Source organism: Candoia aspera, chromosome 5 (assembly GCF_035149785.1).
Source record: "Candoia aspera isolate rCanAsp1 chromosome 5, rCanAsp1.hap2, whole genome shotgun sequence".
NCBI classification, from domain to species: Eukaryota; Metazoa; Chordata; class Lepidosauria; order Squamata; family Boidae; genus Candoia; species Candoia aspera.
This window is the reverse complement of record NC_086157.1, coordinates 12,764,136-12,783,564: the sequence shown is the minus strand read 5'-3', so window position 1 is coordinate 12,783,564 and position 19,429 is coordinate 12,764,136. Positions and strand designations below refer to the sequence as shown.

General features: G+C 43.4%; 1 protein-coding gene across 2 annotated transcripts; it reads left to right on the top strand.

Annotated features, from left to right (window-relative positions):
* The first annotated feature begins 8,642 nt into the window (after window positions 1–8,642).
* Window positions 8,643–18,163, top strand: PAOX (polyamine oxidase). 2 transcript variants are annotated; one of them, XM_063304614.1, is made up of 7 exons: window positions 8,643–8,829; window positions 10,396–10,879; window positions 11,292–11,491; window positions 13,523–13,778; window positions 15,136–15,248; window positions 15,614–15,771; window positions 17,465–18,163. In XM_063304614.1, exons 1-7 carry the CDS (start codon window positions 8,652–8,654, stop codon window positions 17,618–17,620), a joined length of 1,545 nt encoding a protein of 514 aa, XP_063160684.1. In that variant the 5' UTR covers window positions 8,643–8,651; the 3' UTR covers window positions 17,621–18,163. The 2 variants fall into 2 exon arrangements, with proteins under 2 accessions (XP_063160684.1, XP_063160685.1); XM_063304615.1 differs by lacking the exon at window positions 15,614–15,771.
* Window positions 18,164–19,429: the final 1,266 nt, after the last annotated feature.

The window sequence follows — 19,429 nt, the reverse complement described above, 5'->3', positions numbered from 1 at the left end:
GAGTTGCTCCCTCTAAGTCTGTTTGGGGGATTTCAGAGTAGACGGAGTTTTTAGTGGCAAGGCCGAGCCTTGTACTAAAGCAGACTAAAGGCATATAATCCCAGAGATCTACAGCCAAACAATACCCCCCAAGAACAGCCTTTTTTACCACCTTGAACCAGCCAGCGCTGCCTCTGAGGGGCTCCTACTGACCTCTTTGTGCTGCCATTTATTCTGCTTTATTTCAGAGGACAATTAATGATTACCGAGCAGAACAAACACATCAATTAATGCCTGAGGCTCTTTCCCTTTTTGCGGCATTTCAGTGCAGGACAAATCTATCAAATGCATGCAAGGGCCTGATTGCCATGGGGCCCTCAGCTAGGCAGATTAATTGCTATGGGAGGAAATCAGAGGCTTAAGCCTTCGCTACCTCTGTTTTAAAGCCCTGGGCTAATAAGTTGCTAAATAGCTGAAAAGCTACCATATTTTTAACATTATTTTAAACACGAGAATCCATATTTTAGCAGTCTTAAAATATGGATTCTCATTTGAGTTACTGCCTCCTTTGAATAAAATACAGGTAGTCCTCACTTAATGACCACAATTGAGACCAGAATTTTGGTTGCTAAGCAAAGCAGTCGTTAAGCAAATCCAACCCGATTTTACAACCTTTTTTCCAGCAGTCAGTAAGCCAATCACCATGGTCATTAAGTGAACCACATGGTCATTAAGCGAATCACAGTTTCCCATTGATTTTGCTTGCCGGAAGGTCGAAAATGGTGATCACATGAACACGGGATGCTGCGACAGTCATAAATGCCAACCAGTTGCCAAGCGGCCAAATTGTGATCACATGACCCTGGGGATGCTGCGACACTTGTAAGTGTGAGCACCAGTTGTAAGTCATTTTTTTCAGCACCATTGTAAGTCTGAACCATCACTAAATGAACGGTCATTAAGTGAGGACTATCTGTAACAAGAAACAAATGCTTAATATTTCCAGGCACCCCAGTTGGAATGCTTAGCTCACAGGATGGTCTGGAGGGTTTGGTTAAAAAAGTCAAAATGGAAGCCATAACAGTGTGATCAATGCTCCGCCCTTTTTCACGCCTATACCATTTTGCCTGCTTCACATGTTATTTCCGGATGCTGCCAGCCTTTTCTTTGCAGCACTAGTGAAGGACAGAGCTTGCTTGCAATTAATCACTCCCTCCTGCTTCTTCCTGACCCCTCTCCTCCATGCCTATGACCTTTAAGCCAGGCTAATTTTGAATACAGATTTAGCACTCTTTCAGAAGAGCGCTAGTCCCACAGTCAGAAATAGTCAGAGTGACAGGTAACAAGTGCAGAACACTTCCCGGTGTTAGTGGGCAATCTGAGATGTGGCTAAACCATCCATTTTAAGGACTCACCTACACTCACCCATCATTGTCCTACCGAGGGAGAATGATTGATTATTGTTTTCTGGTCAGCAGACAACACTTGGTAGGAGGAGAAACATGACTGGGTATAACCACTAATCATTTACCTTAATTTGCACCATATTAAAGCAGCAGTGACAGCACCAGCTGATGTAAAATAATGAGGAACAGAAATCTCTTTAGTAGTGATGGGCGGATCTCCAACTTTGCTTTCCTCCACCCACATTTATAATATAGCATATATGATATAAACTGGCTTCTGTCCTGCTGTCTTGTTGCAGGCTCAGCAGGGTGGCACTTCCCTGGACAGAGCTAGTGCGCAATGCGGAGGTCTTCCTGGATTTGCAGCTCCTGCTCAGGGAGCAGGTGGCAGCTGTGCCCAGGGGCTCTTTGCACAGATCCATCTCCTGCCCCAGTTGCATCCATTCTTGGACTGGGAGGCTTGTTTACAGTCACGCGTGCCCTGGTCACTTCCCGGTTGGGCGAGTGCAATGCACCCTACATGGAAGCTACAACTGGTCCCGAACGCAGTCGCGTGCGCAGTTCTGCCCATATGGCACTGCTGCTGAGTGAGCTGCACTGGCTTCCAGTTGTTTTCCAGGTGCAGTTCAAGGTGCCGGTTATCACCTTTAAAGTCCTGCATGGCATGAGCCAGGTCATCTGTGGGACCACCTCTCCCTGAGGTATCTGCCTGTTTCAGGCAGTCAGGGAGGGTGCGTGCCAAGTCCCTTCCCTTAAATGTTGCCCTCCAGCAGATCCAGGACGGGTGCCTTCTCCATAGCTGCCCCTGCCCTGTGGAATACCCTCCCCCCACCCCGAGATCTGGCATGCTCCCCCCGCTTCTAGCTTTCTGGAAGGCTTTGAAGAACTGCCTCTTCCTCAAAGTGTTGGCCTAGGGTGAGACTGGAGCCCAGTAAATGTAGTGGTAACATCTGGGGGAGTGTTGTTACCAGGGTTATGGTATATAAAATAGCTGGCTATATATGTCAAATGAATGCATAAATGAAGAAATAATCTTGGTGATCTTATGACTATCACACCATTACACCTTTGAATTCATATCTGGCTTTCTATACTAGCCAATCTTGGTGATCTTATAGAACTAAGCAGGGTTGGGCCTAGTTAAATTGGATGGGAGCCCACTAGGAAATCCAGGGCTGTAGAAACTGGGGTCACACCAGAAGAAGGCAAGGGTAATTGCAGGGGGCAAAAGGGCCAGGAGCATGCAAGGAGGCTCTCCTTTTGCCTGTGTGACCGACTGCAACAGCTGCACTGGTCACTAGCTGGCTTCTGGATGCCCTTCAAGATGCTGTTTGTCCCTTGAAAGGCCTATGTGGCCCAGGACTTGCATATCTTGGAGACCCCTTGCTGGCAGGCAATTTCCGTGAGTTCTGGAAGGAAGGAATGGCTCCCTTCAGGCCCAGCTCCAAAGGCATGTCCCCCTCACAAGCCACAAGAACAGGATTTCTCCATTGCTGGCCTGCTTCTTATGAGCCTCCCCCTCCCAAAACCAGACTAGCACCACCCCAGTTGAGGTTTAGGAAAGTCCAGAAGACCTGGCTCTTCCAGAAGAAGCCAATATGGTTGGAGCACCTCCTGTCTTGAGTTTACTTAATTGTACTGATTTGGGGTTTGCAGTTCTTCGGCGTGCTATGATGAGGGAGAATGTTATGGTTATGTTTGCTGGTTTTTTTCATCCTTCTTACTGTAAACCAGGAGTGTAAGCCACTTAGAACTGTGAAGGGCTATAATTCTAAATAAATAAACATAATTCAGTTTCCACGAAGTCACTCAAAGTCAAGCCTGACTTGAAGGAAACTTCACTTTTGCTAAACACTGAAAATCATCTTGTTTATTTCTTGTACTCTGTGGGCAACTAAAGCCATGGACTTTACAAGCCAACGTTCTTTCTGATTTTTTTTATTAGGCCCCATGAAAGCAATCCTCCATCTTCCCCCAAAAGCTCACGAGCCTTGATCTGACCCACTTGCTTCAGGCTTTTTGTCTGCAACCCTGGCAGGATTTGGTCCAAAGCCCTCCTGATTCAGCTCACCATGCTTTGGCCAAACAGCCTTTCAAGAAGTGCAACTTCTCTTGCCAACATTCATCATCCAGAATACTCAACCTACGCTCTCTTAAACGTTCTTTCTAAAAGAATAAATATAAACCAAGGCTTTGCCAGGTGATATTGTTAGCTAACAGTTCCCTCCCACATGCGTCACACCTAACCGTTGTCTTACATATTGTCTTTTCACTGTTTTCCCCTCCCTTTTTTTACTTCTCTCCCAAGCCAATAATCTCACATAGTAATAGATTTATTATTCCTTGAGATAACACAGGAGTGTTTTTACTCCAAAGACTAACATGGCAACTCCCTTGGAAATTATTTATGATCAATATTTAAAGCAATTCTGTCTTTCTCTCTCCCACCTCAAAAGTGTTTCTGTTTCTCCTTCTGTGACCTCTCTGCTCACCCTCTCCCTGCTTTTCTTCCCCCCCAAGACCCCCCTCCCCGTAATTGCATTAAGTATAATGTTCTTCTCTCAGGGCTATTTCATACTGCAGATAAACTGAACTATCATCCACCAAAGCTTATGTGCTAACAAAATCAGCCAATTTTTAAGGAGCCACCAAACTTTTATTTATTTATTTGTGCATCTTGGAAGTCTGCATGAAATTAGTTCTAACCATGTGTTTAGCGAAGATGACAATCAGTTTGTGCACAGGCTGGGCTGGCTCAAGGTGCAAAGTTGTCACTGTAGAAGAACCCATAGAAAATTCAATTATATCAAAGCAGAGTCAGAAGTCCAGAAAGCAGAATCATAAACAAGTCAAGATCAAGGTTCAGGAAAATACTCTGGCAATAAATAAAATCAAAGTAGCAGAATCCAAAGACAGTCCAGAAGTGGGTAGCATAAAAGTTCCAGATATCTTGGGACAGAAAAGAGTGACCTGTATCATACATAACAATAAAACAGGATATTTAACTATACTTTAATAGTCTATGTTCGCTTGACATACTAAATGCAGTGAGAGCATGTGTGGCACCACCTTTAAATGCCAGTGTGCCATGTTTTAGACTCACTGTGTTGTACAAACTCAGTATCAATGCCATTTTGAAACTCTTTAACCTGGATGCTCCACCTTAGGTTTGTTCTTGGTTAAAGTGTATGAATTAAAAGATTTTATTTATTTATTTATATTTCAAATTTCGTCACCACCCATCTCCCTCAAAAGAGGGACTCTGGGTGCTTTACAATAAAGGTAAAATAAATAGAGATTAAAATACAATAAAAACAGTACCTCTTAAATATAAAATATAAAATCCAGGATGGCAATTAAAAGTTCTTTAAATTCATAAATACACGGGGGCCTCTTTAGGGCACTAATCACCCCCACAATTGATTACTTCCCCTCCCACCCCAAGATGGTGCCTGGGTTCACACAACATACTAAAATGTGATTGACTAGTTTGTGGTTTAGCAAGTTGAAGGTACTTAACCAATACTTTTTTTTAAAAAAAAAAAGCCCTCTGTCCTGGGGTAGCTGAAAGCTCAGATCAACCAGAATTGTAGAGGATTAAAAATTACGTGCACATACGTGTGTATATACATGCTTTCACCCTCCAAAGTGTCTCCTCCAGCAGGTCAAGCAAACACAGCCAGAGCTGCTGATTCACAGATAATGCTAAGCATGTGGGTGAACACATATCGCTAAAACAAAGAAGCAGTATTATGACTTAGCATCAGGGCTGTCTGTGCATGGCTGGGTGAGAAGCCTGACCCTGATGCAGAATAAAACAATATAGGATGACTGGTGTGATTAACTTGGTCTGTCTCTCATCCAAAATCCTCCCATATGTGTTTAGGAACTCAGCATGCTGGATGTGCTATTAGAATGGTGTATACAGTCCACCTTCCCTTAAGGTCTCAGCACAGAGAGATACAGATGTCACATTATGTCATGCTCCCATGTACAGGATTGTACTTCCACCATACTGCTCTGATAGTGCTGTGAAGATATGCCTTCCTGCAACTGCTGAGTGCCAGGACCTAGATAACTCCTAAAGTTAATGCACTGTATATAAATATTTAAAGTACGAAGTTCTGCGGGTTTAATTCTATGGATTTCAAACCCTCTACTGGGTTTGAAATCCATAGAATAACATCTGGCTCCCTACATCTGAAGATTCCCAATAAGGACAACACTGGAAATGTTGTGCTTCCTGGTGGTCCCTGTGGCTGAAAGCATGCTGGATGGAAAGGGCTTTGCAGCTGGCTTGCTTAATGTCTTAATGGAGAGAGGTGAGAGAGGGCTTACTGGATTCAGACATCAATAGATTCAATAGAGCCAGAGAGTCTGCTCCAGAGAGTCTGCTCCCTGCATCTTGCCACCTACAATTTAGCCTAATTTGTTGTGTGAATCCAACCTGTTTAGTTCCTGGTTCAGTATGTCATACAAAAGTATATATTGGGCTACCTGAATCAACAGTGGCTCAGTTTGTGCATAAGGGTATTGTACAAACCACCGCGATGGAGTTCCAGAGGTAGAGACATTCCCTGCGTGAAATGGTTTTACAAAATAGTTGAAGATCACAGCAGCTTGCATGAGAAGGAACATACTGAATTAACAATAATGCCCACAGTGAGAATGGGGTCCAGAGGTTGTGGGAGGTAAGGAAAGGGGCACCTGAAAACCCTCTTCCTTGATAAATTAGCACAGAAAGGAAGAGATCCGAAACACACAATTTCTTTATTTTTTGCTTTAGAATATCAAAAAGGATTCCCTATGCCAACTACCTGCCCCTCCATAAACATTCAAACAATTATGTGGCCATATACCAATAATTTAGGGAAACAAAGATTAAAGCTTATTCTAAACCAGTGTTTCTCAAGTTCAGCCACTTTAAGATGTGTGGACTTCAACTCCCAGAATTCTCCAGCCAGCTGAGGAATTCTGGGTGTTGAAGTCCACACTTCTTAAAGTTGCTGAGATTTGAGAAACACTGTTCTAAACAGTCCAGCTTCCCATTGTTTTAATATGAAGGGTTCCCAGTGCCCAAGATCTCACCCAGAGAAGTCTCACATAGTCAGTTTCCTCTGTGATGGATTCTGGGCCTCCATATGCTGCAGCCCCTCCCTCACAAAATTCCTGCAGTGTCCTAACAGTCTTCCATGCTTCCAGTTTCAGAAATGTGCCAGTTTTTCCCCTCTGGCCCTTTTAGAAGGAGAAGGTGCCCAACACAAGCCTACCCTTTTCCCTCTCAGCTGTTGCTGTTAAAAAAGGCATCTGAGTACAAGTTGGACCCATGGAGATCTTCATGAATCTTCGTGGTTGCACATGGGATCTACATAAAACTATCATCAAATCGCATCTACAGTGCAGCAAAGATAGGCTGATCATACGTCCCGTTTTGAATGGGACAGTCCTGTTTTTTTAACATTTCCAGACCATCCCATCGTTTTAATATAAATGTTCATTTTCTCCCGTTTTCTTAAAAACCTTACTTAAAAATTTTAAAGTTCCTGCAAACCTGTCAGAATGCAGTCTGACTTTGAGTGGAAGGAGGGGGAGCTCAGCAGAAACGGTGGGAAAAAAGCTGCAAAGCTCAACCCGGTGGGAAACCTAAAAAGAAAAAAACAGGCCCGGCTGATAGGCAGTGATCAAAGGGCGAGCCGATTGGCTCCTGCCTTGAAACTGTGGGAAGAAAAGAACGTAAAAGCACAGCCAGAGGAGGAACAGCTTGTCGAGGACAACTGTTCACTAGACTCTCCAGCCCAGCCTTGCCTTTTGCAAATGAAGGAATCTGAAGATTCCCAGCCTGAGGAAACCGGAGAAGTTCCTGTCTGCCAATCCAGCCCATCGCCCAGCCCTGCCCCGTTTTGCCATCCCAATGTCCCGTTTTTGTCTCAAGGAAATATGGTCAGTCTAAGCAAAGATGCAACGACAGGCCCATCAATGTTGAGTGTCTCCATGGATCCTTGTGATTTTTGTGCCAAATCCATCTGATGATATCCACAACTGCTTTGACCAATGCTGTACCCAGGGGAATGATGAAGAAACTACACTTCTGCTTTTTCTAGATGTATCAATGGTTGTCACACAACTTAAAGAAAAGCTTCAGAGGGATGGGGGTGAGAAGTGGTCAAGTTATGGCTGTGGCTTCAAGCCCTTTTGGAGGAGAGGATTTAAAAAAACACACAGTGTTCTTAAGGAGGAATCTCTTTGCAATCTCCTGGCCATAACCTTAGGGATTATCTGGATCATGGTGTTTGCACAACACAATGAGCTGGATAGCAAGGGTTGGTGTGTGATGGAAACCTTGACAACTAATCTGAAGCTATTCAAATTAATTCTCTTGGTCAACCCTACCGTACAAATAGTTTATCGGGGCGATTATTTATTTTGTTTACTTTACCTTTAATACTATCCAAAACAAGAGTTCACATTTCATCATTCTGCTATTCCAATTTTAATTTTAGCAATTTATTTTGGAAGATTCTGCAGCACAGCCCTGAAGGATTACAACTAAGCCCAGTTATGAAAAAGGCTAGGCACAACCTGGGCAACACTGCCCTTTCATTTCCCAGGAGAATGGTCCTTCTCTCCTCAGCTTCAAAAGGGTTTCTTTCATAGCCCATTCCCCTCGGAGAAGAAACACCTTGAAACTCGTTAAAGCAGTCTCTCTCATCCTTGGCAACGCCAAGCTGTGTGGCCTTCAACTCCCAGAATTTTCCAGCCAGCATGGCTGGCTGGGGAATTCTGGGAGTTGAAGGCCACACAGCTTGGCGTTGCCAAGGGTGAGAGACACTGCGTTAAAGTGTTCCGGGGACGGGAATTACCGTTACTCAGAAGGCCTGGCCTAAAAGCAAGCCGAGAAAAATCAGTGGGGTGCTTTCTGCTTTTGTAAAAATCATCCGGAGGAAGGGCCGGCGTAGGCATGCTGTGAGATGCAATGCCCCCCCCCCCGTCTCTTGGGGCGAGGGAAACCAGCGGTCCATCCATCCCCGCGCAAACTTTACCCAGCGCCTTCCCGCCGCGCTTCAAAAGCAGAGGAGGGCACGAGGAGCGGCTTTGAAGGGTTCCTCAGCAGGCTGCTTCTGGCACCGCCCCGATCGGGCCGCGCCGCGCCGCGCCGCCCCGCCCCGGCTTTTGCATGCCCCGCAGGCGACCAAGAAGCGCGGACTGCTGTAATCGGGGCACCGGGGCTCCCGTTCCCGGCCCGCGCCGCAGCCGGACAGCCGCGCCATGGCGGGAGCCGCGGGGAGCGCCGGAGCGCCGGCCCGGCCGCGGGTGCTGATCGTGGGCGCGGGCATCGCCGGGCTGGGTGCCGCGCAGAGGCTTCTAGGGTGCCCGCGCTTCGGCGACCTGCGCCTGCTGGAAGCGTCGTGGCGCGCCGGGGGCCGGATCCGAACCGCGCAGCTCGGTGAGCAGGCGCCGCAAGGTCGGGAGGGACGAGGGCCGGTCGCGTTTGGCGACCGTGGCCTTCGAGGAAGAGGCTGGCCCGGGAAGAAGCGTGGCTCGCTCGGTTGGACCTCCGTGGGACGGAACCGGATTCCCCCCGGCTGACCTTGGCCCCTTTCGGGCGGAGGGCATTCCTTCCAAGGTCCTTTCCTTTCAGGGCTAGCTTAAGGGCTCTTCAGAGAGCAGAGGCCTTCCTGGGCAGTGCCCTTCGTGGCTTTTTGCAGAAAGTGCCCTATAAACAGATGGCAAAGTCAGACGAGCAGGTTGGTACTTTGCTGCCATCTCTGGTCTGCAAATATCCAGATAAGCACCAGCGGGCACCAAGGGTCAGGGTTTCCTGTACCCCTTTGTGGCCCACCAGCGGGCGCCTGGATTTGTCTGTCCCAAATATGGCAAACCTGCCCGAAAAAGTTTATAGGGGTGACATGCTTGCAGGGGCCAAAGTCTGTTATTTCTCAACCCAGAAATAGGGGGAGAGGTGCCAAATTCTGCTGCCTGTGGCCTGTCATCACCACCAGGAATGCCATCCCATTCCCTGGGTGCAAACAGGAAGGATGCGACTTCTCTGTTTTAAGCACCCTTAAAGCTGCTTTTTCACCCAGGGTTTAGGCACAGGCAGGTCATATTTCCACATTTCTCTCCCATTCTTTGTGGGACCTTTCCTGTCAGAAGACCAGCTGGTGACGTGTCAGGATGAAAGGATACAAAGTGGCCCAGTTGAAGAGAGCAAGTCTGGGACTGGGTCAAGCTGGTTTTGGACCCTGCACATCACTAGTATTTTGGGGATCTGCTTCTCAGGGACACCAGCAGGGGTTTGGAGAGATGAAGGCTATCACCCACTTGCTGAATTTGTTCTCCTCCTGTTTCAGAAGGCACGGCTTTACAGTGGCCCTATTCACACAGCATGGCTGAGTTGGCAGCATGCGGTAGTGAAAGACTGATCAGTTTTCAGACAGACATTTTTCAGTCCTGGCAACAATGAGGGAGGCTGTCCCCCTCCTTCCCATCTCTTTTCTCATGACACCTGAAACTGCCACAGAGTGCCTAGAGAGGCACTTTCACAAAGAGCATTTCCATAAAGCCTCTCTAGGCCGTCATCATGGTCACAAAGGGGCAGTTAAGTCAAGTTCACATGACGTTGGGGAGTGAGTTTAGCTTCGAACAAATCCAGGTAATTCAGGGCTAAAAGTCATCAACTCCTACTTTGTTCTGTGGGTTTTGCAATTTGCACAACACCCTACCTTCCCCCAACACCATCAACTCAGTTAAGCAGGTTATTAATGTTATCATTAGATTTTTATCCTGCCTTTTGATATACAGCATATAGCTCAATGCAACAAACATACCTAATGTTGTGGACACAGGGCCTTTGTACTGTAAACACATCATCTAAACTGGGTTTGCACAAGTTAGGCAGATCCAACCACATTTTCTGCAAACCCTAGCAATTGGGTTAACTCAATAAACTGTGGTCTGTTGCAAAGTTGGAAAAAGCTTGAGTTAAAAACGGGTTACTTTTCCCCCCCAGGGAATAAATTGGTTGAGATTGGTGCCCAGTGGATACACGGGCCTTCAAGAGAAAACCCAGTCTTCCAGCTGGCATCGGAGGCTGGGTTGCTTGATGAAGATGCTTTGACGGAAGAAAACCAACAGATAGAAGTGGAAGGGCATCCTGTCGGGCCATCTACCTGGTATTCCAGCCAGGGGCGGGAGCTGAGTTCCGAGCTAGTGGATTCCATGGGGATCCTCTTTTCAAGTCTTTTGGAAGAATCGCGCAAGTTTGTGCATGTGGATCAAGTGCCGGTGCCCAGCGTGGGGCAGTACCTGAAAAATGCTATAGTTAAGAAGCTGGAGGAATGGCCTGATGAAGAAGAGTCAAAGCGCCTGGCCATCCTCAATTCTTACTTCAAGATGGAGTGCTGTGTGAATGGGACTCATAGTCTGGACCTGGTGGCGTTGGGGCCCTTTGGAGAGTATACCATGCTTCCTGGCCTGGACTGTACCTTTCCCAAGTGAGTGCTGCCTCAACTCTCATTTTAAAAAAGAAATAATGAAAATCCTTCTATTTCACCCCCTAGTTTTTCTAGTGTCCTTGAGACTCGGTTGTTCAGACACAGATGTGGTGTTTTAGGGCAAATGAGTTCAAAGAAAGAGACACACTGTTGCATATAAGAGTTTCTGTTCAATAGGTGTCTTTCAACTGTTTCTCCACATGTGTCATGTCTTCTGTAACCCGTCCTCTAGATGAAATTTTAAGTTCTTTTCCCTCACATGTTCTGGTGGTTCTCTTCTGTTATTGCCACCCTTCCTCTTTTACAGAGGGCAGCTTGGACCCTGAGCCTCCAATTTAATAAGGGAGGGAGCAAATCTGTACCAAAGAACATTTCAGATCAGGCTGCCTAATTTTATGTGTGTTCCTCGTAGTGGTTATGAAGGCCTCACAGACCACATAATGGCATCTCTACCCAAAGGGATTGTGCTGTTTGATAAGCCAGTGAAGACAATTCACTGGGGAAGGTCCGACTTGGAGGAGATTCCCACAGGCCGATTCTTTGGAGTGCAGGTGGAATGTGAAGATGGCGAGAAGTTCTTAGCTGATCATGTCATCGTTACCGTGCCTTTAGGTGAAATCTCAGTGGCTTTCTGATTTTCTTCATTTCGTTTTGTTACCATTGTGTCAACATTTTTCTGCACTACAACACAATAGATTTACTTTTGTTACCTGGTCAGTGTATGCTGCCTGGTTGGCGAGCAGCGAGCTGGAGAAGGCCATGGGAAAAACACCTGGAAAGGAATCACTTAGGACTTGCTCTAGGTCTCGAACTTGGCATATGCTTGTGAGCTTCCTTTTCTGAACAGATCTCCAGCTCTGTGCAGTGATCAGCCTAGTAGGTCATAGCATGAGGCTCATGTAGAGGCGCCCACACTCCGCTCCCTTATGCAAGGATCAGGATTCTTATACTTAAAGATTAGTGCAACCTCTTCCCCTTGCCACAAGATTGTTTTGAATATGGCACTGTTGGAAGAGCTGAGGGGCCAGGTTGGGGACAGATCGTCCTGGAGAAGGTCCATCTTGGTGGTTGCTAAGAACAGACACTAACTTGATGGCACATAAACAAACAGCTTCTTCCTCCAGCTACAGGTTGTCTGGTTCCTGCTTTACCTGTAAGATTAGAGACCCTCAGTGGCTCTTCACTGGATTCATACTCTTCACTAAGTCATGGCTTATTTGAACCATGGTTTGTCAAACAAGCCACGGTGACCTGATTCACAGACATTTAAGCTTTAGAAGCTTTACAAACCACACTGGGTGGGTTCACAGTTTGTACTAAGCCAAAATCAAACATCAAAGAGAATGCTTTTGCATCATGTGTGAGGGAACGGCCTATTTTTTCTTGCATTTATTTTATTATACATATGCATATACATATGCGCTGAAGTTGGAAGCAGGGAGGTCTTTGTGGTTTAGCTGTGGTAAGATTATTTTAGGACTTTCTTTACAGTTTTTTGTGTTTGTTGCCTCAAAATGGCAGGAGCCAATGCCATCCTTATTAAGAGAGATTCCATGAACTACACACAAAGGGGATTCAGTGCAGCGTTAGTCCCTGATATGTAAAATTTTCAGGATTTTGAAGCAAGCAATGGAGGGAACCAAGTTTTCTTTTCTTTTTTTTATGGTGTTCTTGGGCATAATTGAAATATATCCAATATTCCTAACATTCTTTAAATAACTTGTCACTTTGTTGCTTTATAAAAAGGAATTGTGTATAATTTGGTTGGCTTAAAAAAGCATGTTCAGTGTATAACATGGGAACATTATTCTATTTAGACAATAATTATAAATGTATTTATTTTAAAATTGTTGTGTGTATCCGTATGTTAGGGTGCATGCGTAAAGCCCTAAGCTACTGTTCTCTAAAATAATGTGGCTTCTCTTCATTTTCTCTTTGTGAAAAACAGGCAGAAAAGAAGTTAATGTTGAAACAGAAGCCACTATCAGCACTGTGGCAAAACAAAGGAAATGTTGTATTTTGGACTTTGTCCTCTGTTGTATCAAATGATTTCCCTATTCCCTCTTTTCCTAAAAATTAGAAGACTGAGAAACAGGAGGCAGAGAAATCAAAATTCTTATTTTTCCACACAAGATAGTGTTAAATCACTCTTATTTTTGATATCCAAAGTATTACCGTTAGCAAGTTTCTACTATTGATCCTTCATTGTTACGATTTTCATCAGAAAATTGAAGGCTTGCCTGTATTGAGACAAGCTTCTCTACCTTTTCTCAAGTTACTCTGTTTCTTGATTTGATGTATTTTCAAACATTGGCCAAATTGTCTCACATCTTAACCATTTGATACACCATCCAAAATGAAAATATTAGGAAATAGTTCATTATCCTTTTCCATGCCCATTTTTTAAAAGGCTTTGGAGAGAGAAAAAAATGCCCCCCCCTTTTTTTTTTCCTCTGGTCTTCATAACTAATTAATTCTGAAACAATATCTGAAAAACAGGCACTAGATAATTACATTTCCTTGAATTCAACTCCTATACTGTTCTTGAATGCTTCCTCGAGAATTTGTTCAATAAGTTTTGGAGACATTTTCGTCTAATTCTGGTTTGTTCTAATCTGGGCTGTGTCATTCTTGTCTTTGTAGGTTTCCTCAAAGAACACCAGGAGACTTTTTTTTGTCCTCCTCTTCCATCCCGGAAGATGGTAGCAATAAGACATATGGGTTTTGGGACAAACAATAAAATTATTTTGGAATTTGAACAACCATTCTGGAAGCCCGATTCTGAAATAATTGAGGTGGTGTGGGAAAACGAATCTCCTCTGGCTGAGCCTCCTGCTGATTTGCAGAATACTTGGTTCCAAAAGATTGGTGGCTATGTTGTTCTCCAACCACCGGAGAGGTGAGGGGAAGGGAAGGTTGAAATGAGATACTCTGGGAAGGTATCATGTGAGCAAAGCTTTGATCAGCTCAAACAGAGAGAATGGCTGGGCTTGAAGAACTAATAACAAACAAGTCACAGTGGTCTGTAACCCATAATGATGAGTGCAAGCTTTGCAGCACTGCTATCCATCTGCCGATGTTATTTTGTTCTATCGTATATCTTAACTTACAACTTGGAGGAGAAATTGAATTAGGATGAGTCTTGCATGATCACAGTTTAGGCATTGCTGCTTTCCAAGGTCTGAAGTGTCTGTCTGCACATTCCAAGTAGTCTCTGGGGATCACAAAAGCTCCAGGGGTCGCAGAGTAGACCTGAGTGCTGGACTGTAAGAGCGGCTGTTGATGGTTGCAACAAAATGCTTCTAGTGCCTCCTTGAATAAGGTCAAAGGTTTCGGCTCATCTGCAGACTCTGCTGCAGGGAGAACAGCTGGAGAAAGATCGTTTGGGCTTTCTGCATGGATGTCCTTAGGGAGGCTCCCCCTCCTCAGTCGTACAGAACATACAGAATTATTCTAAGCTAGGCCAGTTTGCTAGGAAGACTGTTGTTTAGTTCAATCAAGAAAAATTCCTCCTCTTAGGTTGTATCCTGGCACAAAGTTATTTGATTGGCCTTGAAAATGCCCATCCTGAGAACAGCTGTAGTGGAAAAGGCCTTTTTGATTGTGGAGCCCTTGTAAAATCCACCCCCCTCCACAAGAAGGACGTGCCCAAAGTCCATATTCAAGTCCTTTCAGTGCCAGGATAAAACATTCTTCTTCTCCCATTCCTTTTTTTCTTTTTTCAGTCTGTTTTTTAAGATTTTATGTGCCTATTCTGTACAGTAAATACTGGGTAAATGATTTTACATCATTTCATGATACTTTTGTGATTTATTTTTATTTTACTATTTTATTTTTATTTTTATTTTACTATTTTTGTAAAAATAGTAAAATAAACTATGTTAACTATGTAAAATCAACAGTATTTCTCAATTTTAATAACAAAATTTTGAAAAAATTAGCTCTATTTGCCACCTTTTGGTTCAGAATAAATGCTCAAGGCAGTTTACTATTTGGAACAGAAAACAAAAGATGTTACAAAGTTCAAAAAGGTAAATTAAAATATGAACATTAAAGGCCTAGCAAAAGAAATGTGTCAGTACATCTTTTCTAAGAACAGAAAGTGGAAGCCAAATGCAACTTCCAAGAAAATACATTCCATAGTATAGTAAATAAGAACACTATACAGATATCATTCTAGATGGGTAGATCAAGTATTAATGGGTTGTAGGCGATCTTGCTTTGCAGTGTTCTACCTCTGGTTTTTGACTTTACAGGTATGGGCATGTACTTTGTGGCTTCATTGCTGGAAAAGAGTCTGAATTTATGGAAACTCTCACAGATTCTGAGGTTCTTACAACTTTAACTCAAATATTTCGTAAAGCAACAGGTATGTATTCTTTCTGAGCAAGTGCTGGATGATGTATACCATCCAATTTATTTGATTTATGCCTCACCAATTTATGCCTCACCTACCAATTTATTTGATTTATGCCTCACCTTGATGTTCAGTGAAGGTAAGGTGAATGATATTTCCTTCTTCCCTCTCTCCCTCCCACATTGGGTAGAATTGCATGCAGTATTTGGGAGGGAGGGAGGGAGGGAGGAAATATCATTCACCTTATCTTCACTGAACATCAATATTCCCTAGTGGACTCTGTATTCCCAAATTGGTGGGAAAGGTGAGACATAAATCAAATAAATTGCTAAACTGGAAAATAAAATGTTAATTTGCTCTGTGTTTGTTTTGATCAGGAAATCCACAATTGGATCCTCCAAAGAATATATTGAGATCTAAATGGCAGAGTGAGCCTTATACCAAAGGGTCCTACAGTTATGTAGCTGTTGGAAGCAGTGGAGATGATATTGATGTACTTTCTCAGCCCCTTCCTGAGGAAACATCTGATTGCAAGGTAACTGTTATGGGTCTGTAGCACTATGGAAGTCTTATTTTCCAACTTTTATTGAACATCAGTTGAGTTACAACATACAATTTACAGTGTGAAACCGAAACACTTGCAAGTTTCTTCTATTTATTTATTTGATGTACAGTCTGCCACTCTACCCCGATACTCAAAGAAGTTGATTCAAATAAAAAATGAAGCACTTAAAACAAAAATTAAAATACTAAAATTGATTTTTAAAAGGCAGAGCTGAGAGCCCAGGAAGGGCATTCAATTACCTTGGGAGCAATGGCTTTTTCTACCTACTAGGCAAATAAATTTTCAACAACAGGAGTATTTTCAGAGGAGATGCTTCTTTAAATTTTCAAGGCTGGTTTGTAATTGGAGAGACAGTCCCTCAGATAATCAAACCCTAAACCACTTAGAAAAGGTTTACACTGACAGCTTAAACTATACTTCAATGAGCAATCTATGCAGATCCCTGCGTATTACCCCTGTATCTTGTAGGATTGTGTAAATCAGCTTACATTAGATTCAAATTGGACTTTCAAGATTTGAAGAGGGTGACTCAAGTTTGCGATTCAAGGACAACTTACTGCTTCAAGCTATTTCAAGATATAGCTCGAAATAAACTATAATGGGGAAACTTCAAAACATCTGAAGCTAGTTCACTTTTCTGCAGAATGGGATGTTAGAAGACCTTAATCCTTCAAGATTAATCCAAGTTTCAGTTGGATACCTCCCAGAATTTTACTGCAGTACATTTCTGAAGTATGTCTTCTGTACCTCTTTTGGGGCAGATTTTAGCGGAATTAAGTACATCATGACAATCTGTTCCCTAACTCTGGAATGGTCCCCCCAAAATTCACTCCCACCCTACTGTACTGGTATTTCCAAGGGCCTTAAAGACCTGGCTCTTCTCCCAGGCCTTTGGAGAGGACGACTGATGGCCCTTCCTTCCTTCCTGTTCCCCTCTGGGTTTACCTTCTTTGCCATTGTTGTTCTTTTGCCTTGTGCTGTTCTGTGTTTCTTTTATAGTTACTTGTTTTTAAATGTTTTAACAACTGTAAACCGCCAGTCACTGGGAGTCAGGCAGCACATACATTTAATGAATGGTTATTAAACTGTCCAGCAAAGAAGCAGGTTGAAACCAATGCAGAAAATGGCCCATCCTGAATTGTAAATATAAACTGCCAAAACCTGATTTTAAAAAACAAACTCTTAATCCTTCCAGTTGCTTTTCTGGGATGCCAGACTTGCCACAACCTGCCCTTGTAGGATCATGTTTAATTCCCTCTGATTGGTGGGATTTCTTGGGTGCCAGATTTGGCATGGCTGGTAAGCACATTCTCCACTCCTGGAAAGGACCCTCTCATCACCCTCAAGATTCCATGGTGACAGAGTTGTGACTTGCAGAGACAGTAGAAGCAGACTGGCACAGTGAGATATAATGCCACAGAGATCAGGGGAGCAGAGAGAAGCTAACACAGAAAAAATGGCATTCACAGCCTTGCCACTCCAACAGTTAACTGCTGGGGCCATGGTTGTATTAGCCTGACAGACATTCAGTCTTAGTCAAGAGATTAAACCAACCATTAAAAGTTTTAATCCAAGAATGCTTGCTGGTCTGATCAGTGTTGATTCAGTGTGCTGAGAGCCAAGGCAATCCAGGCTAGTGTAACGTTGCTGTTTCTTGTTACAGCTCCCCCAGGTTCTCTTTGCAGGAGAAGCCACACATCACACCTTCTATTCTACCACTCACGGCGCCTTGCTGTCTGGTTGGAGAGAAGCAAACCGCCTCATCCATCTCTACAATGTGCCTGAGTCTCCACATGCTGTGCTAGAAACTAGCAGTTGAAGCAACGCCTTTTTCTTTGCAAATTTTCTCACCAAAAGTCATGAGAAGCATTATGAATACTTTTAACGAGTCTGATAAAGTTCCAGGAATCATTGTTCCGTGACTCAATTACGAGGAGCACTTTTGTCAGAGGATGACAAAACTAATACCTCAACTGTGTGCATTATTCAGTTTAAATAACCCTCTGCTTATGTCACTATTTCTACTTCATCTGTTCCAGGAACGCTCCTGAAGTCACTACATACCATGGAAAGTGAGCTGAGGTCTTTAAATACACTGGCTAAGTTTACACAATACATTAAGCCACAAATAAGCAAATCCTATTTTGGCTTACTCAGCCACAGGTAGGAGCATGCTAAGCCATATTGGGAATTATTTGACTTTGGCTTACTATGTGAAAAAACCTAGTATGTTTGTAAACCTGGTTTACAGCTTGGTCTGTTATACCAACAAAGCAAAATACGATGTTGTGATAAAGCAGCTATGGATTTGCATTATGTGAGAACCCAGCTACTGTATTAAATGTACTTTTTATGACATTCTCAGTATGCTGCTGAGGCATATCCTTTAACAAAGTAAGAAACTCTATCAGTAATAGGCTGCCTTCTCACACTATGTAGTGTGTGCACGTGTTGCTTAATGCAGTACATGAATCGTCAGTTCATAACTTTTGTCTGAAACGTCTTCAGATCATGGATTATAAAGCTGATTTGTTTCAGATAAGCTGTATTTAACTTTAGCTATTATTATTCACCAGTACAAGCTGCAGATATTAAAAACAGAAGCGTTGGGTGTCCTCATGATTGTACAAGAGGGAAGGGCTTAGGTATCTATCCTTGTATTTGCATGGCACACTTATCCATAGAAAACTTAGTTTTATCAAACCAATATTCTGGGTTCATGTCACCTCCTGAACCATAAACCTAGCCAACCACGTAAATTCACACAATTTGGCTAGAGTACAATGTGGCTGGCTAGTTTGTGAGCCTATGGGACAGCTATGTTCATTCCCCTCCCCATTGGGATGACATCAAAGCTCCTGAAAGGTTCTACTAGAGGTAGGCAGGAGACAGACAGAAAAGGAAGTGGAAAGTGATATTTTGCAGTAAAACGTAATTCACACATAGCATATACATTTACATTAAGGTAAAGGCACCCTCAAGTTGAGCTCATCTTCTGGTGGCTTCATGGAGGAATCCACGTATTCTTGGCAACAATATGAATCTAGTGATTTACTTCTGTGTTCTTCTGGAATGCTTTTTGGCTTCAATCTAGCATATAGTATTGAAATTTCCTGCTGCTCTCGCATCCAAGTATTAACTAGGCCTTTGCTCGCTCGCTCACACACACACAGCTTTGGTCTTTCAAGTTAAAAGACACTCGGGATATTGGGAATTGTCCACAGAGCTGCACTCTTTCTTTCCCACTCAAGTGTAATTTCTTACTAGCAAAGCTGATTGAAAGAAAATGTGAAGGAGTCAAATACTATAAAATGTTCTGTTAATATCTGAAATATGGTTTCGTTGCTTTTCTATAAATCGTCACATGATTCTATTTTATAAACCAAAACCTTGTTAGAAATTCTGGTTTACATGAACTCAAAATTTGTGGGTGGTCATAATTCCAATGACACGGATAAGCTTTGGTTAAAAAGCTATATGTGGTGCAGAGGGTAAGATTTGTTAAGGTTTGTTAATCATCTTTTTAATATTTTATGACACAGTCCTTGCTTCGTTAACTTTACAACAATGATAATAAAGTTCTAAGTTCTTATCATTGTTCACTCACTTATAAATATGCAGCAGAAGA

Bases quoted from the DNA above. Each gene is read 5' to 3' on its own strand.
- PAOX (XM_063304614.1), top strand. From the start codon at position 8,652: ATGGCGGGAGCCGCGGGGAGCGCCGGAGCGCCGGCCCGGCCGCGGGTG. The intron at 13,779-15,135 runs GTGAGGGGAAGG...TTGACTTTACAG, and splicing joins GTTCTCCAACCACCGGAGAG to GTATGGGCATGTACTTTGTG. The intron at 15,249-15,613 runs GTATGTATTCTT...TGTTTTGATCAG, and splicing joins AATATTTCGTAAAGCAACAG to GAAATCCACAATTGGATCCT.